A 26,068-nucleotide genomic window follows, 5' to 3' on the forward strand; every position below is an offset into this window, starting at 1 on the left:
CAACACATATTTGTTGAATTGAACTGAAAAGAACATGTGAAAGGAAAGACTAATGGATCTGAGGGAAAGCAATTTCTTTTGCCTTGGTGACTGTTGGGTAATTTATGTCAACAGTAACAGTTGACATTAGTAGCCTCAGCTTCTCCTAGTGTAAGAAACACAGCCTTAAGGGATCACCTCACTTCACCTGTCAGTATTGTTAGGCACTAAGTGTGCAAATACTGACAAATGTAGGTGTTAAGCAGTCTTAAACTAATATAGCAGGGAAGTGTGAACATTTGAAGATTGAGACATATTTATACATTTTCCTAATGCAGCTTTATATATACTCTGTGTGGAAGAAATGGTATCTTATTGTACTTTCTGCACCCCTCAGGGTTTTGGATATTGTAGGAGTTCAATAACTATTTGCTGAATAGTGCATACCTGCTTTCCCTCAAGGGTATAAGAAATGAAACCTTTTCAAAACTCATCCATCTGCCTCGAAAACTACTATTCTGAGAGGTAAAATAAACTGTGGAAAGTCTTACCTCAAATAAGTAGCAGAGGTAGTATTTAAACTCTTCTTTATCTCTCTAGTTCTAAAGTGCTAGTTCTTCACCATACTGCCATATTGCCACCTGAAGTATTTGGAACAAATGTATTGAATACCTCACCCTCTGCTATTTTGTTTTTGTACCAAGAGTTTCATCCAATTTGTGTTTTGAAGTGGTCTTCTTGCCTCTGATCTGAGTTCTGGCAGCATGTTCAGATTTCCAAATGTCCTCATCTAATCCCATTTGAACAACTCTTTTCTCCAATTCTCAGAAAGAGTATCGCCCTCAGTTTTTAAAAATGAGTTGTTTCTCATGGCCCTGAACCCTCTGGGATTCAGGATCTTATGATCCTTTTATGTTGGGCCCTGAAACTACTCTGTAGTTGACAAGCAGACTAAAAGGAATTCCCACTTGTCTAACTGGCTTAGCTCTGACTCATGTGAAGCTGTGACTCATATCTTTAGAGTCAACTGTGTATATCAGGTTTCTCAGCACTTTTATGAACCAATAATGACTACGAAGAAAATTGCCCACAGGCTTTATTTTCCACATTATGATGAGCACTGATTTTATTTAAGGACAGTTCTTTTTTAAATTATTAATGATTTGCTTATTGACTACCTATAATATACCAAACTTTTTTCTAGGAGCTGAGGACATAGATGAATGAAAAGCAGACTCTTATTCTCATACTAGGTCCTAACACAATGGCTTGGAGTAATGTCTATTGACTGATCATTAAATTACATCATAAAGTGAATTCTGAGATGCTGGGGGAGACTAGGAGAAGCAGGGAGAGAAGATGGTGAATTTTGCCTGAGAAAGAGCTGGAAAAACTCCAGACAGGTGGAGTTTTTGCACTGGATCTAAAAGGAAAGAAAGAAGGATATTGCAATGGAATTTTTTTTAAAGACATGCTGTGTTTGAAGACATATACATTCCAGATAGCTGAAATATATATTTTTGGTGGGGTTAACTGAAGAATGACAATATCCTTGCAGAATCATTATCATTTCCAAAGTGATTATCTAGCCTGACATCCTTATTTATGAGAAAACTGAGGCTCACAGAGAGATAAGTGTGAAATGCTATCATGCCATGTTCTCTGCAGGAGTTAGCTCCATCATTACCTTTTCCACAAATATCACTCCCCTAGTTGTTTTCTTTTAATAAGGATAAGTACTCTAAGTTATTTTTTTGACCTGGTTGTAACTGTAGCATTCCAATGGAAACTTGGAAACAGCAGTTGGAAAAAGAAAGCACTCACTGCCATGGATTCTTTCTTACTTGATCTTAAGGCTTCAGAGACCCTGGGAAAGCAGGCTCTGGATGCAGCCAAAATTCTAGTCATTTTCCAAAGTCAGCCTCTGACAGACCAAAACAATGTCCCTCCATGTTCCTTCTTTCTCTTTTTATAAATAACTATAGTTTCTATAGAAGGGAGTGAATTTGAAAATAAATCTATGCATATCATAAATAGTTATAAAACTGCCACTGTTCAAAGTGGTTTCTAAATGAAAAATGATCAATTTTAAGTGACTAAATAACCTAGCATTATGCAAAATGTTTTTACACAGGTCATGAGATATCCTACAAATTTGAGTCACGTTAAAATACTTAAAAAGCCCTCTTACCCTATCAGATAAGCACAGTGCTTGAGACTCTTAGTTTATGAGTTCCTTTTTATAACACAGTAACAATTTTTAAAGTCCCAAAACAGACACTACTCCAGTTTTTGGTTCAGTTTGGCCAGAATTTCTTTTCAAACATGACTGTTTTAAGAGCATAAGTGCAGTTTCAAAGAGGGATTGAGTTATATTAAAGCAGATTAAGGAAACTGACATGAATCAGTCACTTTGGCTCCTGAAAAGGAAAGACTAGCCCTTTAAAAATATTATAGCTACCTATAAAGTGGGATGCAATTTACACATATCTTCCAATGCACTGCAATTAAGAACATGTTTACCTACCCACTCAATTTTGTTGATTTATATTTGAGGCTAAAATAATTTCTCTCTGGTAGATCTCCAGCGAACAAAGAGAAAAGCACAAGAACACATAAAATATACAGATACTTCTGGACTAAGATTTTTACTTGAACATATTTGGCACCTGTCTGTCTCAAGGTAAGGGAACCATTATCTAAGAATTCAATTGCAAAATAGGAGGGTTCAAACATATATTATAAAATGAGGAAGTGTATCAAGACCATTCTATTTTAGACTCATCCTATAAAAAAGCTCCAGTAGGATCATTTTGTTAAACAAGAAAACTAGGATTAAATACAAAAGAAGAAGAAGAATCATAATTAGTGAAGAGACAAAAATCAAGATTGCATCTTTGTCAAATAACATGAGTACTATTTACAGAACTGTCACCTAGAAATGTCATGATGATGGCACTTACTCTATGTATTAACTTACCTCTCCAGTAAAAAATATACTCAGTCTTTGGTTAGAAAATTAACTATTGAAGTTCCCCCCACCCCCACCCATTTTTGTTTAGTTAATTAGTTAGAAACAAAATTCAATGTGTCACAAAAGACCCTGGGTCTACTTGAGACCTAAAATGAGTAAAATCTGAGTAGCACAAGTGAGGCATATTGTAGATGACCTGCGGACCCTTTATTGCTTGTTTTGGGGGGAGTAAACAGCCTTGAATCACATTGTTACTATGACTTTATTTCATGGTCTCTAAGGGATGCTGTGGGATTTGATTTTCCATACCTTTCTTATCTTGGTTGAAATATCCCACTCACAGAATAAATTAAAGAAACTGTGTAGTGGCCATATTATCTACAACCAAGAGACTCCATCCACCTGTAGCAGAGTAGGTTTCATCTCTAAGGCTTCTCTTTATGGTAACACCAGAGTAAAATAAGGGGAGAAAGTTTTATATATAAATATGGAAATTTTCCATATAGAAAAAAAAACACTGATTTGAATAAATTCCTTTACTTTAGAAAAATAAGATTTTCAAAGATGTTACTTTTGGATTCCTTCTCTTAAAAAGTAAGTCACATTTATTTCAAAATACGTCCTGTTTTTAGAATTGGGGTATTAAGCCATGTACTACTGTCCTCAAATGCATCACAGTCACAAATGCTGTGGTCAAAAGTCTTTACCCTTCTTCAGCTGACTGGTGATTTCATATGGTCTAGGAATATTTTTATCTTTTGGCATGATACTGTAACCATATGGTACAACACACTGACAAGCAAAAAGGGTAGAACTAGTTTGAAATCTATACACATATATACACACATATATTTACACATTTATATATTCACACACACATACACTGCATGCATAGTGAGAGAAGTCGCATGTGTGCCTGCAAAGAAATAAAAGCAAAGTTATACATTCTACACAAAGTATTGAGCTTCTCTGTCCACATGAAAAAGGTCTTTCAACCCAAAGCAAGATTAAAATCTCACTATAGATCTGAAAGCATTCAAGAAACATATCAGGAACCACTGAGTTTTGCTCTATCAAGACATCTTTGAACCGTCTGTAACACTTTCTCATGCAGTATTTAATGCTGCTTCTCTATACGCAATAGGAACTGCAGTAATGGTGTGACAGCTTGTATAATACATTTGGGAAGGATTGTTAAAAGGGGAAACACACTAAGCTGTATTTAATGGATTCCCAGAGGGTGAAAATATCCTTCCCCTTTGATTCCAGGTTGCTTCAACATGGTTTTCCTTTGGAAAACAGTGATTTTAAATCAAACTTCATAAGTTTTTAGAAAGATTACAGTGTGGATCTCAGCCTGCCCAATATTCTCTGTGTCAAGAGACAGGTCCCCTAGAAGAAAACATAGAAGAAAAGCTCCTTGACAAATATTTCTTGGATTGACACTAAAAGCAAAAGGCAACAAAAGCAAAAATAAACATGTAGGACTATATCAAACCAAAAAGCTTCTGCACAGCAAAGAAACTATCAGCAAAATGAAAAAGCAACCAATGGGATAGGAGGAAATCTCTGCAAATCATGTATCTGATAAATCATTAATATCCAAAATCTACAGGAAACTCCTAAAGTTCAATATTAAAAAACAAATAACCCAATTAAAAAAAATGGACAAAGGAAGTGAATAGACATTTTTCCAAAGAAGACATACAGATGGCCAAAAGGTATATGGAAAGGTATGCAATGTCAGTAATCATCAGGGAAATGCAAATAAAACCACAATTGAGAGTCCTGGCTAGAAGTGGCTCAGTTGGTTGGAGCTTCATCTCATACACCAAAAGGCTGTGGGTTTGATTCCCAGTCACAGCACATGCATAGGATGCAGTTCAGTCCCTGGTCAGGTTTATATGAGAGGCAACTGGTTGAAATTTCATAACGATGTTTCTCTACCTTTCTCTCCTTTCCTCTGTCTCTCAAATCAATAACCATATCCTCAGGCAAGGATTAAATAACACAATGAAATATCACTCACACCTGTTAGAATAGCTATTATTAAAATAAAATAAGTGTTGGTGAGGATGTGGAGAAAATGGAACCTTTGCATACTGTTGGTAGAAATGTAATTTGGTACAATTACTATGGAAAACAATATGGAAGTTCCTCAAAAAATTAAAAGTAGAACTATCATATGACCCAGCAATTCCACTTCTAGGTATAAAATCCTCCACCCCCCCAAAATTGAAATCAGGATCACAAAGAGATATCTGCACTCCCATGTTAATTAAAGTATTATTCACAATAATAAAGACATTTGATCTGAATAAAGGGCAATTGGGAACACAATTAACCTCAACTCCTCTGCTGAGCCATTAAGTGAGTGGGTGATAAAGCTGGCAAATGGGATAAGGAAAAGAGGTATTTTCTCACACTGTTCACTACATATGACTTTCATACAATGTCGTGTCAGAGGGAGATAGCAGACTACTATTTCCTGCTTTTTATAGACAACATATTCTTTTAAAGTACAAATGTATATAGTCATATCTTAGTTAAATTTCTACTAGAAATGTTTAAAAGTTGTTTTAGATCTTAATACTTTTATCTTTAGTAAAGTGTAAGTACAAATATCAGAACATTATTACAAGAAAGTTTAAAAATAATAAAAAAGAAAAAACAGTATTAAATATTTGGACTTGAAGTTAAACACTATATTTGAACCCTAACTGCACTATATTCTAGTTTTATAATTTTAAGATACTATTTAAATAAGACTTACTTTTTTACCTCTCTAAAATGAAAAAGGTTGTTATGAGGGAGAATTCAATAAATTCCATACAATAATGAATATGAAATACTTGCCTCTATGACTGGTAGGCACATAGGAAGTTCTCAAAAATGTTGGCTATCATCATAACAAGTCAAAAATAAGTCTACGTTACTATAAACTCAATATACAAAGACATATAGAAGAGTCAACAATGTTGGAGTGCCAAACCTAAAGTGGTAACTGTCCATCTTTCAAAGATGTTAATCCCTTCACTTCCTGCACTAAGAGGATGGTAAATTCTCACCAGATATGACTGAACAACAAGCCATTTGTCTCCCTGGGGTAAAGTGGTATGAGCGTCCATAGTACTGAAACTAAGCAATCCTTTCACCAGGGCAACTTTGATTTTCAAACAGAAAACTTTATCCTTTTAATATTTATGAGCAATCATCCTATCATTATTGGTTTTCAGTGTGTAAAGACCAAAATGTGTGTGACTCTGTGTGATTAACCAAAACAAGGCTCAACTTTTTCACAAAGGAGCTCTGATCTGTTAAATGAAATAGTGTCCACCTATACCAGGGAAGAGAATCATAAACACAGTTATACAAATCCAGTATCTGAATCTAAAAGTTAACAATACATATTTTTAAACTCTGCATTCTCAGAAGCAGGACTTTAAGAATTGACTGCATTCCAATTGCTATGTTTTCAGTGAGTTTACACTGAAGAATAATTATTGCACCAATATGTTCTCCATTTTAAATATTCATGATAGAAGCACTTGCTTATAAAAACTTCATTTTTTTCATTAAAGCAGCAAAAACCTGATATGGATGACACATGATTTATCCTTTTTATTTGCAGTTTGTATATTTTGATATTGAGATCTCCAACTCTAAAATATTTATACTGGAAACAGGTACAATTAATGCACCAAGCAGTAAACTCATCCATTCATCCTTCACTCTTACAACAAATATTCACTGGGAACTACTTAGTGATGGGTATTGTGCTAGGTGCTAAAACTAAAGTAGAGCTTTTAAAGTTTCTTCTTCATTACTACCAACTATTTAGGATTAAGTTATAATGAGAAGTGACAATGGATTTAAATCCTGTTATGGTAGCACTTTTATTAAAATTTCTATTAATTTTTGTATTACACAATTACAGACTTAATTAATTCTTTCCACTTTCCTAGAGACAAAAAAAGATACCATCCAAATACTCCTGTGTTGAAAAAATGCCAAAGACATAAAAATGATCACTGCAGCTATAAAAACGCATGATATAATAGATGTCACCTTCTCTCATTCAGCAAGGTAGCTTTCTGTAATTTTGTCCTTTGCCTTTCACAGAACAGTAACCTGAAGTCATTTCGATGGGATTTTATTTTGGATAAAATACAAAATATTCTCCTACAAAAAGCTGTTAATCTCTCCTGTGCAGTGGATGGCTCTTTCAGCTTTACTATTTTGGGAGGAATCAGTGAAGTACAGCATCCCATTCCGCTAGACCTCCAAATCCTCAGAGTCTGAAAATACTGGGGCGGACCCCTTTGTGAAGTCTATGATTGTTGAACCACTATGCTCTATACCTAAAACTGATACAAAATAATACTGATGGTAAACTATAAATAATAAATAAATACATAAATACATAATAATGAAAAATAAATCCTCAGAGTTATCCTCAGCTCTCCAGGCTGTGGGTGGCAGGGAGCAGGACTCTACCAGTCTTAAAAATAAAGTTTCCTGACCAAATCACATCTGTATCTCAATGCCTACAACCTATATCTGATTTTCAAAAAGATCCTAAAGGTTCATGGAAACACAAAATACATCAGAAACCTTCAAAACTTACTCATGAATTGAGGGATAAGGAAGAGAGACATCAATGAATAGCCTATGATAATCTGTGAGGTTTGGGACCAAAAAAATCTCAAATTATTTTATATTGGCCAAGTGAGAAAGCCACTGAGTATTTAGGAATATTCACTCTCTATCCTGCTTGTCATGGGCAACCAGCAAAGTCATCCAAATCCCAGTCTTACCCCTTTTTGCAACCTTCTTAGAAGAGTTGGTATAGTTTCATACAGAGAGCATGGGGAATATGACTATTGTGTTATCTTTCTATGGCCTCTGTAACAAATTACCAAAACCTGTGGCTTAACCAGTGTAAATTTATTATCTTGTAGCTTTGTAGGCCAGAAGTCCAAAATGGATCTCCCTTGGCTAAAATCAGTGTTCGCAGAGCAAGGTTCCTTCCTGGAGTCTCTAAAGGAGAATCTACTTCCTTGTCTTTCCAGCTTCGAAAGGCCACACATGTTCTTTGGCTTTTTGACTCTTTAATCCAACCTCCAAGGCCTGCAATGGTTGGTTGACCTTCTCTTCTGCCCTCTTGCAGTTTCCATTTGTGGCTACATGGGGTCAACTCAAATAGTTCAGGATCATCCCATATTTTAAGGCTAGCTGATTAGCAACCTCCATGCCTTCTGCAACTGTAATTCTTTTTGCCACGTAACCTAATATAGTCATAGGTTCTCGACATTAAGGTGTGAACAACCTCAGGGTTAAGGAGGCTTTGTTCTGTCTAACACAGCTATAATGGACCTGGATTCAAAAACCCAGAGCTCTGCCACCTGAGGCAAATTAGGTAATCTCTTATTGTGTTATCCCTTCTAATAGCTTAATAGCTATCTCATGAACAACAATTAAGATTACATGAGATAATATATGCAAAACATCTAAGCACTGAGCCTGGTATAAAGCACAGCCTCAACATTATTCATTGTGCTAAGGACAAAATTTCTGAAATGTTCTAAATTAATTACAGCAGGCCAGAAGGTGGATGGAAGAGTAAGTGGGAGTTAATTAACACCTGCTGGGCCAAACCAACAAAAGACTGCTCACACTTCTGAGTGTATGTTGGAACTTTGAATTTACTCCCTGGTGGCTACCACAAAGACTATCTAAAAGAAGAAAGCCAGGTGCCACCCCCCGCCCCCCCACAGGGGCCTCCACTTCTTGCTTTCCCATGAGCTTTCTAAACTGTTGCCCACAACCAATCCAAAAGAGCAAACACATCTTCTTTTGGACTCTATCCCAGAACTGCCCTCACTTCCTGTTATTCTGCCTACCTTATCTGTAGCCAATGTAAATTCCTTTAAAACAACTTCCATCTTCCCCTAAACTTGATGTGTGTTACAGCACCATCATCTCCAGGATGGTGGACTTGCTACCTTCTCCACCTAAGCACACTCTTGGTGGTTTAGACTTCATGCCCCTGAACCTGGTCCTTTATGGCCCAATTAACACCTTTTTAAAAAGCTTTCAACTGTGGAAGTTTTTTGTTTTGTCTTATAATTTCTATCTTTTCTTATTGTCTTTTCAAAAGTCAGCATCATAAGGGGAGGAGTTGGATTTTGGATCTAGGTCCATTTTGGCTTCTAGCCATGCTCACTTCCTTAAGCTATACTGCCTCTACAAGAAAGTTTCATTGTTGGGAGACACTGAGACATGTGTGAATTTACACACATAAATGTCCCTCTGTTGCTAAGGTAAGCATTCCAATATTTTGTTCTGATTAAGGTAACAGATTTAGGCTGATCCAGTACAAATTCTGAATTGATTTCTCTTATGCAAACAGGTGATTTTTTAAAGAGATAGCTGAGACTTATCAGCCAAATATGATTATAGCATCGACCAATCCTCAATGCTGATGATATTAGCAGTTCTGACCATCTCATGAAGGATTAAATGGTCACTTTGAATGACACACAAAATAAACAGCAAAGTGTTTGTTTTTTAGAACTCCCATGTTGCTGGAACTACACAACAGGAATGTTCTGGATTTTCAGAAATGTTTTTTCAAGTTATAAAATAAAACATTGAAGCAAGCCTGAAATCTGTCTCAAATGGTAACAAGACCAATTCAAACTCTGTAGCTTAATAAGGGAAGGTATAACACCACATAGTAACTGCCTAGTCATTTAATCAAGAGCCACGGAGGTACATAGAGATCTTCCTACCTCCTATGTAAAAACACAAAAATTCACTTCTTAAATTCAGCATACTCTTCAGCAGGAAAAGACTTGGCTTTTGGCTGCCCACATTCTTTTCCTAATTGTGATATGAGAAAAGGGGAACAAAAGAAAAACATCCACTAATGATAGCAACCTAGTTCTCATTCTCTAGGCAATGGTAACGATGTGAAAAACCTACAACACTGGGGGTCTTGTCTGAGAGTAATTAAGTAATTCCAAAGAAAGTAATGTGATACAGTGATGTCAACAAATCAACATTTCAAAACAACTCATTATCAACATAACCTTGACATCTTACAACTCAAAAAAAATCAGTGAATTTTTACTTTGCCTAAAATTTATCTTAGCGTTTATATCTTATTTCTTACCTATTAAAGCATTTTGGTGGTGTGGGAATACATATATTGGGGGAACAAGATGAAAGGGGGAAGGAAACCCACCCCACTTTTTTCCCCCAACAGGCAACCAGGAGAGAAGAGTCTCTGGGAAGTGCCCAGGATACCTGATGGTGTAAGTAACCTGTCTTCTAAGTGACTTCACACTTTATAAAATGTGTTCACATTTCTCATGCACTTCACTTGTGAAAAAGCTGTTATTTCCATTTTCCAGTTAAGGAAGATGGTTCAGATAGGTTAGTCTAACTGATCAGTGGTCACAGAGTTCATGAACCCTTGGAATCTCCTGCTGAGTAAGGAGATTCTCTCTGAGGTAGCCTGGGAAATGTCATTTGGTGAGACGTTCTCTTCTGGGCTCATTCCTAAAGGTCTTTTTCTAGTTGAAGACTTTGTTCATCCAGCACGAGTTCAGATGTGTTCTTGAAATCTAATGTTTTCCACTACAGCCTTCAGAAGGGTCTCAGCCCTGCTGATGCATTGATATAAGCCTAGGAAGACTCTGACTCCAGAACTGTGAGAGAATAAGTCTGTGTTGTTTTAACCCCTAAACTTGTGGTAATTTGTGACAGCAGCAGTAGGAAACTCATAGAGATCCAGTACTTGGAAGTGACAACACCTTAAAATGTAGAAGTGGCTTTGGAAATGGGCAATGGGAAGGGGCTGGGAGAATTTTGAGGAAGATGATAGAAGAGTCCTAGATTGCCTTTAACAGCTGGGTGAGTAGAAATACGGATGTTAGCAACTCCCCTAGTGAGGACTCAGAAGGAAGTGAGGAATGTGGTAGAGAACAAATATATTATCTTAAAGGATACCTACATTGTCAGAAACAGGCTGTGAGTAGAAATACTAACATGAAAGGCACTGGCACTGCCAGGGAGGGCTCGGATGAAATGGGGAGCACCTTAATGGAAACGGGAGAAAAGAAACCCCTGTCATATAATTACACAAAGCTTAGCTGTGCTGTGCCCTGAAGTTACATGGAAAGCAGCATTTGTAAACAATGAACTCAGATATTTAGCTGAGGGGATTTCTAAGCAAAGTGTTGAAGACACACCCTAGTTTTTTCTTGCTGCCCTTAGTAAAATGCGACAGGAAAGATATCAATGAAGGGAAGAACTGTTAAGCACAAAAGAACCAGGAATTGATGAGTTCGGGAACTCTCTGCCTATCCAGACTGCAAAAGACACCAACCAAAACTAGGAGATTCACTGTCAGGAAAGAGTGCTCTGGAGAGAAGGCCAAAAATGTGGCTGGACAGTTTTTCTTAGTGCTGCAGAAGAATCAAAACATTGGAGTATTTAGTCATAGATTCCATTCCTATATACAGAGTATCAGTCAGTCATTGAAAGATTAAGCATGTGACTCATCATAGCCATCACAGAAAAAGCCAGAACTATAAATGGGGTTATCCAGGAAGTGAGGAATATGGTAGAGAACATAATCTGTGGAGGAGCCTCTTGTCTCATAGAGTAAATCCCTGTGACATACTCAGGAGACCCATGAAGTTCTTGGGAATTTTTGTCCCAGGATAGATCACACTCAGATTCTCAGACCTTATTTGGATGATTTATATGATGAGATTTGGAACTTTTGAGATGATAAGGTTTAGATGGTATTTTTGGACTCTGAGTTGAGGCTGTAATGGGTTGAGACTTGTGGATGTTGGGATGGGGTAAATATATTTTGCATGCAGGATGGAAATAATAAATCTTTGGTGGTTGGTGAGAGTACTAATGGTGGGAAGAATAATGTCCCCCAAAGATGTCTATGTCTTAATCCCCCAAACCTGTGAATATGTTACTTTATGTGGCAAAAGGAACTTTGCAGATGTGACTAAATTAAGGGCCTAGAGATGGGAAGATTATCCTAGATTAATATGGATTGGTTCAATGTAATCACATGGGTCCTCATAAGAAAGAGGTAGGAATGTCAGCATATAAAAACAAGCTTTGAATTCTGGTGGCCTCTAGAAGCTGGAAAAGGCAAGGAAATGGACACTCCTCTAGACCCACCAAGAGAAATGTAGCGCTATCAAGAAAATCAGCCAGAAATCTACACACTAAAACAAAATCCAAAACTCTTCAGGGGAGGATAACAAAATACAGAATCTAGAAAGATAGTGCTTATAAGCAACAGACTAGACACATTAAGTATGGATGAGGATATGCAACAACTGGAACTCACAGACAGTCCTGGTGGAAGTGTAAAGAATAGTGCAATTACTATGGAAAAGGGTCAACTTTCCAAAATGGTTGTGGGTATATAAGTCTTTACCATATGACCCATCAAACTTGTCCAAGACCTTAAGGTTTTAACCCTCTCAAAACTAAATATATATGCATTATATGTTGGGGTTGGCCAAAAAAATTGTTTAGCTTTTTCCATAAATTAAAAGACACATTTTTCTTTTCTCCAATAACTTTACTGACCTGAAATATTTTGAGTGTGTTGGCCATCTCCCACTATTGGCTTCTAGTGGGCAGAGGCTAGGAGTGCTGCTAAACATCTTCCAATGTGTAAGACAGCCCCATGGGAAAGAATTATTTAGCCAAAATGTCAATAGTAGCAAGAAACTTCACAAAGCACTTTGAACACATTTGATCAGTCACAGCACATTCTCCATACACTGCACAAATTTTTGTGCATTTCAGTTGCATTTTTACTTTTCTTGAAGAAAATGTTGCTTGTTTTCTTCCATCTTCAATATTAAAATGGCTACATAAAAATTCACCAATTTTGATAATTTTTTAAATGCATGCTGATATGACAGCTGTCATGATACAACCTAACAAAATTGTTTAGAATGAAGTTAAAGACAACTCAGCACTACTGGAGCCATCTGATGAAAAAAAAAACAAATGAACTTTTTGGCCAACCTAATATATAAAAACTATTCTGCAATGCAATAAAATAAATGAATTACTGACACATGCCATAACATGGGTGAATCTCAAAATTAGTAAATTGAGAGAAAGAAGCCATACATAAAAGCAGGTGCCACAAAATCTCATTCATATGAGTTTAAAGAATAGGCAAAACTAAATCAGAGTTCAAGAGTGGGGACTAACTAGAAAGTATCATGAGAAAACTTTCTGGGATGATGAAAATATTCTGTCTTGATTGGGATGGGAGACATTGGTATATACATTTATGAAAACTAATCAAACTCTACACTAAAAATCTGCACATTTCATTTAAATTTTACCCTCCCAAACCGTCTGAGGTGTAGCCTTGAAACCTTTTTTACTTTTAAGAAAGATAGATGTAGCCCCTGAGATTTAATTGCTTGTTTGGCACCAACAGCTAGGATACCTTGTTCTTCCACTGATCATGCACTTGCACAAACATCCACATAAAGCAACACTACTCCATGACCATTATGGAAAAAGACAAACATAAAACCATGTCTAAATACTGACAAAATCATCAAAATCAATAAGATGAAGAAACATTCCCCAAACCTTACTGATATTAGTGTCTGTTGTTTATTTACCAATTACCAATTTAGCCTCAATCCATTCTTCTTGCCTTATAGATGAGAGTTATGAAAGATGTTCAATAAAAAAATGAAAGCTTACCAGTTGCAAGAGCATGGATGGACTTCAAGGACATTATGCTAAGTGAAATAAATCAGTCAGTGAAAGACAAATACCACATGATTTCACTTATTTATGGAATCTAAAGAACAATATAAATAAACAAAACAGAAACAGACTCAAAGATACAGAGAACAGACTGATGGTTACCAGCTGGGAGAAGTCATGGAGGGGACTAGGTGAAAATGGTGAAAAGATTAAGAAGTACAAATTCATAGTTACAAAATACTCATGGGAATACTCATAGTTACAAAATACTCATGGGAATACTCATAAGCATAGGGAATATAGTCAATAATGTTTTTTTTAATTTATTTTTATTGTATTTTTATTTTTTATTCTTTTTTTCCATCACCATTTATTCCCCTTGTATTCCTATCTGCTTGGAGGTTGTTACTCTTCATGTTGTCCTAAAGGTTTCTTAAACTCTCTTCATTTTTTAATTTTTTTTTCTTTTTGCTGCTCGGCTTGGGTGTTTTTTTTCCATCTTGTCTTCCAAATCACTAATGTGATCCTCTGTTTCATCCAACTTACTGTTTATTCCTTCCAGAGTGTTATTTATTTCAGATATTGCATTCTTTATTTCAGACTGGTCCATTTTTATGTTTTCTATGTCTTTTTTCATGTTATTGAGTATCCTTAATCATTACTCTAAACTCTATATATGATAAATTCCTTGCCTCCATTTCATTTAGTTGTTCTTTGGGAGGATTCTCTTGTTTGTTTGTTTGTTTGCTTGTTTTTTCATTTGGGGCCTGTTTCTTTGTTTCCCATTTTAGCTGCCTCTTTGTGTTTGTGTCTATGTATCAGGTAGATCTGCAAAGACTCTGGATCAAACCTATGTACAATGCTGCCTGTGACTGGCCCTAGGCAACCTATTTGGAGCTATCAGTGATCCACAGCTTGTAGCTCCCTGTGCTGGACCTGGGTGTGTGCAGAAAGAACCAAGCTGAGCACCAAGGCAGGTTTTTATCCAGCGCTGGGCCTGGGGTAGGGTCAACTCAAGTCTCAGAGCTCCCAGAGATCCACTTTTGCCTGCAGGCTTTCTCTTAGGCTTAATCAATGTCTCCAGCTATACTACTCAGCTGCCCAGCTTAAGCACCCCTATGTTCATTGCAGCATTATTTACAATCGCCAAGATATGGAAACGCTCATCAGTAGATGAGTAGATAAAACAACTATGGGACATCTACACAATAGAATACTACATAGCCATTAAAAAAATTTTTTGTCCTTTGCAACAGCATGGATGAACCCATAGAACATTATGCTAAGGGAAATAAGCCAGTCAGAGAAAGGCAAATACCATATGATTTACTCATATGTGGAATCTAATGAACAAACTGAACTAACAAGCAAAGTAGAGACAGACTTATAGATAGAGAGCAGGCTGACAGCTCTGCGGAGGGGCATGGGGCTTTGGGAGTAGAAGGAATGAGCAAAAAAGAAAAAGGACTCATGAACATGGACAGAAGTCAATAATATTGTAATGACTATGTATAGTGCCAAGTGAGCACTGGAAATATTGGGGAAATGCTTTGTAAAGTACATGGTGGTTTAACTGTGCTATACACATGAAACTAATACAAAATAATATTGAATTGAAAAATAGAATTTAAACAGTAAAAATAAATAAAATGGAATTAAAAAATAATGTTCAATCAGAACAGCTTCCACTTTCTGACAGTACTTTACCAATAGAGCAAAACCTTGTTTCCTTAAACCCTCTCCAAAGTCCTAAACCACATGCTCAAAATAGTCTTTTTAACTGTTTTCTATGGAGACTGAATGGTATGTGTTCTTTTTCACTGCAATAAACAATAAACAATAAATCTTCTTGCTCAAATATAGGTGTGTTCCTATTGGTCTCTGGCTGGAAGTCATTAATACCGTGTATATGAACATGTTGTTTTATAATTTTTATTACTTAATATAGCTTGAATATGGCTTTCCATATCTTTGTATATTCTACATTATATGTTTTATGGCTACATGATTTTCTATTATTGGACATACTAGAATTTCTTTAAATAAAGCATTTAAAGCAATAAATAATACTTTAAATAAGGCATTTTTTGATAATCTAGTTTTTTCCTAATGTTTCACTATAATAAGCAGTCCTAATGAACTGTGTCAAGGTTAAATTTTTAAGAAACTTCATGATTATTTCACCAAGAGAAATTCTTTTAAATAAAATTACTGGAATTATGGACTCAAGAGATATAAAATATAATATTGAATTGCATTCTAGTCTGAGTATAAAATCTCAGAAGCTAGGTAGGACAGCATTTCAATCCACTTCAAAGAGACTCATTCCCACCAATTCTTTGCATAGCTCTTACCAATTTTGCATCTTGTCAACTGATACTAATTTCTTTGTCCTCATCAAACTAGACTTCTTAGCAACATTTGACACAAATAACTCCCCCAACTTGTTGACATTTGTCCCTAGCTTCCAGGACACCAACTTCATTTGAGTTTCTTTCCCCTTCATTGGCTCTTCTTTCTCAGTCTACTGGTTCCTCTTTCTCTGACAGCCTCTTCAGCGGGGAGAGTGGCCGGGGCCCTCTACTTCTCCATCAGACTCACTCACCAGGTGATCAAATCAACACTCATGACTTTACATGCCACTTTCATATTTGTGACTTTCACGATTTTATATCCTGCCTGGACGTCTCCCCTGAGCACCAGAAATACATACCCCATTACCTATCAAATTTTTGAACTCCTCAAATCCCAGAAATCCTATCTCAGGAAACAACATCACACTATGCACAGATGATCAGACAAGAAGCATAAAAAATGGAGAAAAAATACCTTCTAAACTTCATTGTTGACGTTTCTCTCATTTATATGCCATGTTAATTCCTTTAGTGTGTCCTATTGACTTTACCACCAAAAATATATCCTGATTCTACTTACTTTCCATCAACCCCACAGTTACAACTCTAGGTCAAGCCACTGTACTCTCTCCTGAAGGACACTGTAACAGCTTCTGTGGTTGACAGTCTCACCAGATCATATCTAAAAGGGAAAACAATTTCACAGAAGGAAATCCAAGTGCTATATTCAAAAGAGGAGGAATGAGCTGGTAGGTGGCCAAGGACAACAAATGACCTCTGAGCTGATGTCTACCTATTTTGAAAAATTTTTACCAATTTTTTAGGTAACATTTAAATGTTTGCTTTAGAATATCCAGCATTCCTATATTATGCTATATTACAAACTTGTCCGACATAATTGTTCAAAGGATGGATATTGAATGAAAATAAAAATGTAATATGTATGTGTAAAATACTTCAAAAATAAACTAAATGGAAAATAATGGTGAATGTTTTTATCATGTTGAAGTGTGGATGGGCTTTCTAAGCAAGAGGTATATCCAGAAACTCTTAAATACTAATAACAATAGTAAAAATAATTATAGCTCATATGAAAGTTTAAAGATACCTTTTATATAACAGCTCCTAATAATCAGAAGTAGTTAATGATCATTCATTATTAACCATACAAAAACAAAGAGATAATTATCTCCTTTAAGAATTCCAAAGTCCCTCAAAAGTAAATAAATAAAAATTGAGATGATGTAAAGGTTTATTTTTATTAATATCAAATTGGTGAAATTAAAATGACTTATACCAGTATGACAGGAAAAGGAGAAGCTGGAGCTTACATAACTCATTAGTAGTAACATAAATTGGGACTTAGAGTACTTTGGTGACATCTATTAAAATGTGAGGCACATGTATATTTGACAACTCCAAAATCCTACACAAATACTTCCCCAAAACACAAAGATATCTGTGTGTCAGCATGGTATATCTCTATAAAATAATTACAAATAATGATTTCAATAACATGACATAGAAAGGTGTCTAAAATATATTTTCTTCCATTGATCTAGACCTTTATTTTTATGCCAGTACCAGATGGTTTTGATTGGCCTATACTATGACCTTGTAGTATAGTTTGATATCAGGTAAAGTTATTCCTCCAAATTTGTTCTTCTTTCTCAAGACTACTGTGGCTATTTGGGGGCCTTTTGTGGTTCCATATCAATTTTTGGAATGTTTGTTCTACTTCTGCAAAATATGCCATTGGTATCTTGATAGGAATTGCAAAAAAATCTATAGAGTGCTTTGGGAAGTGTGGGCATTTTAATGATGTTAATTCTTCCTGAATATTGTATATGCTTCTACTTACTTGTATCTTCTTCAATTTCTTTTTAAACATTTTTATCTACTTATTCATTTATTTATTGAGAGAGATTGACTTATTGTTCCACTTATTTATGTATTCATTGACTGATTTTTTTAAAAGATTTTATTTATTTTGGGGGAGAGGGATAGGGAAGGGGAGAGGGAGAGAAACATTGTTGTGTGATTGCTTCCCATGTGCCTCCAGCTGGGGGCCTGGCCCCACAACCCAGGCATGTGCCCCAACCAGGAATCGTGCTGGCAACCCTTTGGTTCGCAGGCTGGTGCTCAATCCACTGAGCTACATCAGCCAGGGCCATTGGTTGATTCTTGTATGTTTCCTGACTGCAGGATCAAACCTGCAACCCTGGCATATCAGGATGACACTCTAACCAACTGAACTACCCAGCCAGGGCTCTTCTTCAGTGTCTGTCTTTAGTATTTTATAATTTTCCAAGTACAGGTCTTTTACACCTAGATTATTGGAACAGAATAGAGCCCAGAAATAACTTACACCTTTATAGTCAATTAATATTTGACAAAGGAGGGAAAAACATATAGTGGTGGACAGATTTTCTAGTCAATAAATGGTGTTGGAAAAATCGGATATGTGCAAAAAAAGTTAAACTAGAACACCTTCTTACACCACATACAAGAATAATCTCAAAATGGATTAAAGATTTAAATGTTAGACTCAAAACCATAAAAATCCTAGAAGAAAATATAGGGAGTAAAATCTCAGACATTTCTCACAGCAATATTTTTTCTGATATATCTCCTCAGACAAGGAAACAAAAGGAAAAAAGGTGGGACTACATCAGACTAAAAGCCCAAATGCCCATCAGCAGAAGAATGAATATACATAACTCATAGGCACAGTTGGGAGCTGGGTGGTGGAAGGCAAAGGCAGGGAAAATGGGGACATCTGTAACAGTGTCAACAAATTTTTAAAAATCTGTGGTATATTTACAAAGTGGAATACTACTTGGCTGTAAAAACAGAAGGAAATCTTACCTTTTGTGACATGGATCAAACTGGAGAACATTATGCTAAGTGAAATAAGGCAGCCAGAAAAAGACAAATATCATATGATTTTACTTACATGTAGAATTTAATGAACAAAATAAACTAACAAAAAAGAAACAGACTAATAAAACAACAGCTGTCAGAGGAGAGGGCGTTGGGTGCTGGGTGAAAAAGGTGAAGGGATTGAGCAAAACAGACAAAAGACCCTCATAGACAGACAACATTATGGTGATTACCAGAGGGAAAGGGGAATGGAGGGAAATAGGAAAGGTAGAGGTACTTTTATTTCGCTTTTTCCAGATGAAGTACAATGAGGTGAACTGAAGCAGAGAGGCACCCAGAGTTACCGTCCATACCACACAATTCCCGAAACATTCAGTTTTAACCAAATGAAATAAATGTAAAACAAAATTCCCCTCCCGAAATGCTCAATGAATTCTAGGCGTTGAAGTTATCAACTCGCTGTAAGAAGGCACCAAAATGTGTTTGGAAGCCGTGCGTCATGCATAATGTATAACACAAACCTAAGGCTTATTACAAACTGTACTGGAACAGCATATCGAATTGGGTCCCGGCGCTTTCATATGTATGCGTATGTACGGGAGAGAGGCAGAAAAAGCCTTTATCATTACACAGGATCTCAATAGGCGCCGGTGTCCCGCAAGTTTCGACTATCTGCTCCCAAAATCTTGGAGGGGTCTCTAGGTCCTCTGGTTTGCGCACGGTCCAGGGGTCCCAGAGCGCATGCGTGGCCCCGGCCGCGGGGCCGCGCAGGGAGGTCTCGGGGAGGCATTACCTGGTGCGCCGGGCACGTAGGCACAGGACCAGGAGGAGCAGGGCCGCGGCCAGGGCCAGGCCCCAGGGGCTGAGTAGCCTCTGCAGCAACGTCTCCAGCGGGAAGCGGCCCATGCTCTCAGACACCTCTTCCGCAGTCCGGTTCGCGCGCGACCCGCGACCGCAGTGAGCTGCTCAGGTCTCTCCCCGTGGTGCGGGCTGCGACTCTGCAGACTGGCGCGGTTTCTCCTCTGCGCGCGGTCTGGCCGAAGAGGCTGGCCTGTCCTGGGCACTGTCGGGATGCCACGGTGGGACCCCTGGAGGCTGGGTCTCAAAGTTCCCGGACTCCCCTCCCCCGGCACAACTCCCACCCACGCGCACCGCCCCGCTCGGCTACGCCTTCCTCCTGGCTACTCCTTGAAAACCAGGCGGGAAGAAGGGCCGTAGAAAGGGAAAGCGTTGGGTTTTCCCGAGAGTGAGCCTCTAAAGGCCTGGAGGAGGGGGATTTCTGTTCTGAGTTGGCAGTGAGTGTGGCTTAGGTTTTCCGTCCCTTAGCCCGCGCCCCTCAAGAGGGACCTTGCTTGCCCGTTAGGAGAGCAGGACTTTGCCCGTCACGTTCTGACACCGGGGTTCTCTTAGCACCCGAGAGTCCGGCAGGCGGGTGGCAGATACCTGCGGAGTGCGCTGCCTCGGGCTGCCTTGTCACCCCGCACGTCCTATTTGCTTTTGTTGAGAGTGTGTTGTGTGTAGGGACAGTCCCAGAGCCCGGAATACCCAGGCCTGGAGTACAGACGCGCAGCCGACCCTTCAAGAGCCCCAAAGTGGCATACAGCCCAGCAACGGAGAAGAGAGAGAGAGAGAGAGGACTGCAGAACAACTCTAAGGGCCCAAGTAGAAGTGGTAGAAACCCCACAGGTTGTACTTAGAAAGAAGGGAGAGATTTTAACATACCTTTTCCTGAGTAGTCACCATGCACATGCAACCTCATATGTTTATTTACTCTCCACACCAAACTTATGATACAATTCTTAGCAGAGTTTTAGAGAACATATGAGACTCAGGTTTAGTAACTTACCCCGGTTTGTTGATAAATAAAAAATAATAACCATTCTAACCAAGGCTATTCCAAGACAACTGTGGGGTTTGTTTGTTTTTTTTGGCAACATTTTATTCCAAGGATTCTCTCTGAACTATTATCACTTCAGAAATGCCCTCCATACCTCAAACCTTTGATCTTTCCAGCCCATCCTGCCCCTGTTGCCACCTCTCTACAACATAGACCTATTCTGCTTTTACAGTGTTCAAAGTCCTTCATAGTTGCCTCCGTGATAAAGTCGTAAATCTCCGACTTGCAATGAGAAGCCCTCCACAATTTCTGTTTATGGTACAATTCCCATGGCTAGCACAGTTCCACATTCATTAAAGCTTGAGCCAATATGTCCCTCACAATCAGCCCTTTCACATCTTTGTTTATGATACTCATTCTGCATGAAAATTTTTCCTCTCTTCCCTAAATACTAAAATTTTGCTTACCCCTTCCTTTGAGAAATTATCCCTAACTACTTTTGGCTGTTGTTTTCATTGTATTTTTTCCATTACCATTTATCCACCTTATAACCTCTTCCACCTCCATCTCCACCCCATAATCACCAAACTTTTGTCCATGTCCATGAATTCTTTTTGTCTATTGCTCCATCCCTGCACCCCCATATGTTACTCTTCTCTTGTAATTAATCTGTTTCTCCTCCATACAAAAATGTTAACAGTCTCTACTTTTCACCCCATCACATTTTCCCACTACATCTGAGTTTTTTCTGACCGTCTTTCCTGTTATAGCAGGTGAAAACCATCTCTTGGATAATCATGTCTGCACCCACTCTCTATCCCCCAACTTCCTGACCCCATATCCTGAGGTAACATATTTGGAAGGATTTTGCATGTGTCTGGCTGTTAGTCAGTCTGCATAACTGAATTACTGCTGTGCTGTTGTCCTTGGCCTCAGAGCTGTGAATGGCTGGGCCAGCATTGGAACCCTGATGTTTATGAGTATCTATCTTCATCTCTGACTCTCATTCCAGGGTCTTTCTACTGCCTCCCCTTCCTCCTGCTGTAAATTCAGTTTTCCAGGAAATCCAAAAGGGTACAGTGAGCCAATAGCTACAATGCCTCCTCCAAAAGAAAGCAAATTGGTTTCCATCACTGTTTGGCCAGCAGAGCCCGTTTACAGGATGGTATCCATGCTGTGCTTTTCTGTAACCATGGCAGCAATCCCCTCTTCTTGCTAATTTTCACAAGAAGATTCAACTTTTGTACTTTTATTTTCTGTTTGGTCACTTGGAAGACTCACCTGTGTTAAAATATAGTAAAAATATCAAGTACTAATCAATTTTTTGAACATTTACTAAGTGCTAAACATTTTAATTTTTATTAAACAATAACATCAAACGCCTGCAGTTGATCACATTGTCCCCTAGAAATGAAAGGAAAAAGACTACACTACCCCCTACTAGATTTGGTTAGCAGCTATGTCATATTCCTATGGTAGCAGTATAGAACCTTACTTAGAAGATAGTATGCACTTAATACTTTTTAAAAATATTTTGTTTTTCAATTACAGTTGTCTGCATTTATCCCCCATCATTCCCCCAACCCCAGCCAAACCCACTTCCCTCCCTTGCTTCCACCCCCACCCTTGTTCATGTGTCCTTTATAGTTGTTCCTGAAAACCGCCCCATTATCCCCTCCTACCTCCCCTCTGGTTACTGTCAGATTGTTCTTAACTTCAATGTCTCTGGTTATATTTTGCTTGCTTTTTTCTTTTATTGATTAGGTTCCTGTTAAAGGTGAGATCACGTAGTATTGTCCCTCACCACCTGGCTTATTTCACTTAGCATAATGGTCTCCAGTTCCATCCATGCTGTAGCAAAGGGTAGGAACTCCTTCTTTTTCTCTGCTGCATAGTATTCCATTATGTAAATGTACCGTAGTTTTTTGATCCATTCATTTACTGACAGGCACTTAGATTGCTCCCAGTAGTTGGCTGCTGTACATTGTCCTGCTATGATTATTGGGGTGCATAGGTTCTTTTGGATTGGTGTTTCAGGGCTATTAGGATATAATCCCAGCAGTGGAATTGCTGGGTCAAAAGGCAGTTCCATTTTTATTTTTCTGAGGAAATTCCATACTATTTTTCACAGTGGCTATACCAGTCTGCATTCCCACCAACAGTGCACTAGGGTTTCCTTTTCTCCACATCCTCTCCAACACTTGTTTGTTGAATTGTTTATAATGGCCATTCTCACCAGTATGAAGTGGTATCTCATTGTGGTTTTAATTTGCATCTCTCTGATGGCTAGTGATGCTGAGCATCTTTTCATATGTCTCTGGGCCCTCTTTATGTGTTCCTTGGAGAAATGTCTGTTCAAGTCTTTTGCCCACTTTTTAATTGGATTGTTTGTCTTCCTGGTGTGGAGTCATGTGAGTTCCTTATATATTTTAGAGATCAAACCCTTCTCCAAGGTATCATTGGCAAATATGTTTTCCCATATAGTTGGTTCTATTTTCACTTTAATGCTGTTTTCTTTAGCCATTAAGAAGCTTTTTAATTTGATGAGATCCCATTTGTTTATTCTTTCCTTTATGTCCCTTGCTTTAGGGGACATATCAGTGAAGATATTTTTGCATGGAAGGTCTTGAGATATTCCTGCCAATGTTTTCCTCTAGGACTTTTATGGTGTCATGACTTATATTTAAGTCATTTACCCACCTTGAATTTATTTTTGTGTATAGTGTAAGTTGGTGATTGAGTTTCATTTTTTTGACTATAGCGGTCCAGATGTCCCAACACCTTTTGTTGAAGAGGCTATTTTTACTCCATTTTATGTTTCTTCCCTCTTTGAAAATATTAATTGACCATAGAGACTTGGGTTTATTTCTGGACTCTCTGTTCTGTTCCATTGGTCTATGTGTCTGTTCTTATGCCAGTACCAGACTGTTTTGATTACAGTTGCCTTGTAATACAGTTTAAGATCAGGTATTGCCATCCCTTCTAATTTGTTCTTCTGTCTCAAACTTGCTACAGCTATTCAGGGTCATTTATGGTTCCATATAAATTTCTGAAATGTTTGTTCTATATCTGTGAAATATATCATTGGTACTTTAATAGGGATTGCATTGAAACTATAAATTGCTTTGGGTAGTATGCACATTTTGATGATGTTAATTCTTCCAATCCATGAGCATGGTATATGCTTCCATTTGTTTGTGTCTTCCTTAGTTTCTTTCTTCAGTGTTGTGTAATTTTCTGAGTACAGGTCTTTTACATCCTTGGTTAGTTTTATTCTTAGGTACCTTATTTTTCTTGTTGCTATATCAAATGGGATTTTTTTTCCTGATTTCTGTTTCTGATATTTCATTGTTGGTATACAAAAATGCCTTTGATTTCTGAATATTGACTTTGTATCTCACTGTTTTTCCAAGTTCACTTATTAAGTCACGTAGTTTTTTGGTGGAGTTTATAGGATTTTCTATGTACACTATCATGTCATCTGCAAACAGTGACAGTTTTACTTCCTCCTTTCCAATTTGGATGCCTTTTATTTCTTTTTCTTGTCTGATTGCTGTGGCTAGGACTTCCAGTACTATGTTGAATAGGAGTGGTGGAAGTGGGCATCCTTGTCTTGTTCCTGATCTTAGTGGGAAAACTCTAAATTTTGCCCATTGAGTATGATGTTGGCTCTGGGTCTCTCGTACATGGCCTTTATTATGTTGAGGAATGCTCCCTCTAATCCCACTTGCTAAGTGTTTTTATCATAAACAGGTGCTGTATCTTATCAAATGCTTTTTCCAAATCTATTGAGATGATCATGTGATTTTTGTCTTTTGTTTTGTTTATGTCATGTATTACATTTGTTGATTTGCAAATATTGTACCATCCTTGCATCCCTGGGATGAAGTCTACTTGATCATGGTGTATGATGTTTTTAACATATTGTTGGATACAGTTTGTGAGTATTTTGATGAGGATTTTAGCATCTATGTTCATCAGTGATATTGGCCTGAAGTTTTCTTTCTTTGTTATATCTTTATCTGGTTTTTGGATTAAGGATGAGCTAACCCCTATCATTCATTGAAGAGTTTGGGAGCCTTCCATCTTCTTGGGTTTTGGGAAATGGTTTGTGAAGGATAGGGGTTAGCTCATCCTTAAATACTTTGTAAAATTCTCCTATGAAACCATCTGGTCCAGGGCTTTTGTGTGTCAGGAGTGTTTTGATTACTGTTTCAATTTTATCAGCTGTTATTGGTCTGTTCAGGTTTTCTGCTTCTTCTTCATTCAGTTTGGGAAGATTATATTTTTCTAGAAATTTCTCCATTTCACCTAGGTTTTTAAATTTTTTGGCATATAGTTCTTTGTAGTAATTTCTTACAGTCCTTTGTATTTCTGTGGTATCAGTTGTAATATCTCCCCTTTCACTTCTCATTGTGTTTATTTGGGTCCTCTCTCTTTTTTTCTTGATGAGCCTGCTTAAAGGCTTGTCAATTTTTTTTATATTTTCGAAGAACCAGCTCCTGGATTTATTGATCCTTAGAATTGGGCTTTTAGCCTCTATGTTATTTAATTCTGCTCTGATCTTGGTTATTTCCTTCCTTCTACTTGCTCTAGGCTCTTTTGTTCCTCGAGTTCTTGTAGGTATGAGGTTGGGTTGTTTATTTGAAATGTTTCTATCTTTTTTAAGTAGGCCTGTATTGCTGTTATATGAACTTCCCTCTCAGGACTGCCTTCACTGTGTCCCATAGGTTTTGGATTTTTGTGAGTCCATTTTCATTTGTTTCCAGAAACTTTTTGATTTCTTCCTTAATCTCGTTCTTGACCCATTCTTTGTTTAATAGCATGCTATTCAATCTCCCTGTGTTTGAATGTTTTGGGGTTTTTTCCTTGAGGTTAGTTTCTGGTTTCAGTCCCTTGTTGTCAGAGAAAATGCTTGATATGATTTCAATTTTCTTGAACTTGTTGAGGCTTGTTTTGTGTCCTATCATGTGGTCTATCTTTGAAAATGTTCCATGTGCATTTGAAAAGAATGTGTATTTTGCTTCTTTGGGATGAAAGACTTCCCACATATATATATATATATGAGTTGAGTCCATTTGATCTAGGTCATTGTTCAATGTCTCAGTATCTTTGTCCATATTTTGTTTGGAAGATCTGTCCATTTTTGACAGTGGGGTGTTAAAATCCCCTATTGTAATTGTGTTGCTATCAATATTTTTCTGGAAGTCTTCCAAGCTTTTTTTTTTTATGTATTTGGGTGTTCCTGTGTTG

General features: G+C 37.5%; 1 protein-coding gene across 1 annotated transcript in view; it reads right to left on the reverse strand.

The window, feature by feature from the left end:
• The window catches only part of LOC123833187 (cytochrome P450 7B1), a 161,807-nt gene extending 141,683 nt beyond the window's left edge, over positions 1 to 20,124 (reverse strand). The window contains exon 1 of the mRNA XM_045861308.1: positions 19,772 to 20,124. Coding sequence (XP_045717264.1) covers positions 19,772 to 19,884 — 113 coding nt within the window. The 5' untranslated portion in view covers positions 19,885 to 20,124. The remainder of the gene's footprint in view (positions 1 to 19,771) is intronic.
• Between the last annotated feature and the right edge of the window lie 5,944 nt (positions 20,125 to 26,068).

Source organism: Phyllostomus hastatus, unplaced genomic scaffold, assembly GCF_019186645.2.
Source record: "Phyllostomus hastatus isolate PE091 unplaced genomic scaffold, TTU_PhHast_1.1 phas_scaffold_21, whole genome shotgun sequence".
In the NCBI taxonomy this organism is placed as follows: Eukaryota; Metazoa; Chordata; class Mammalia; order Chiroptera; family Phyllostomidae; genus Phyllostomus; species Phyllostomus hastatus.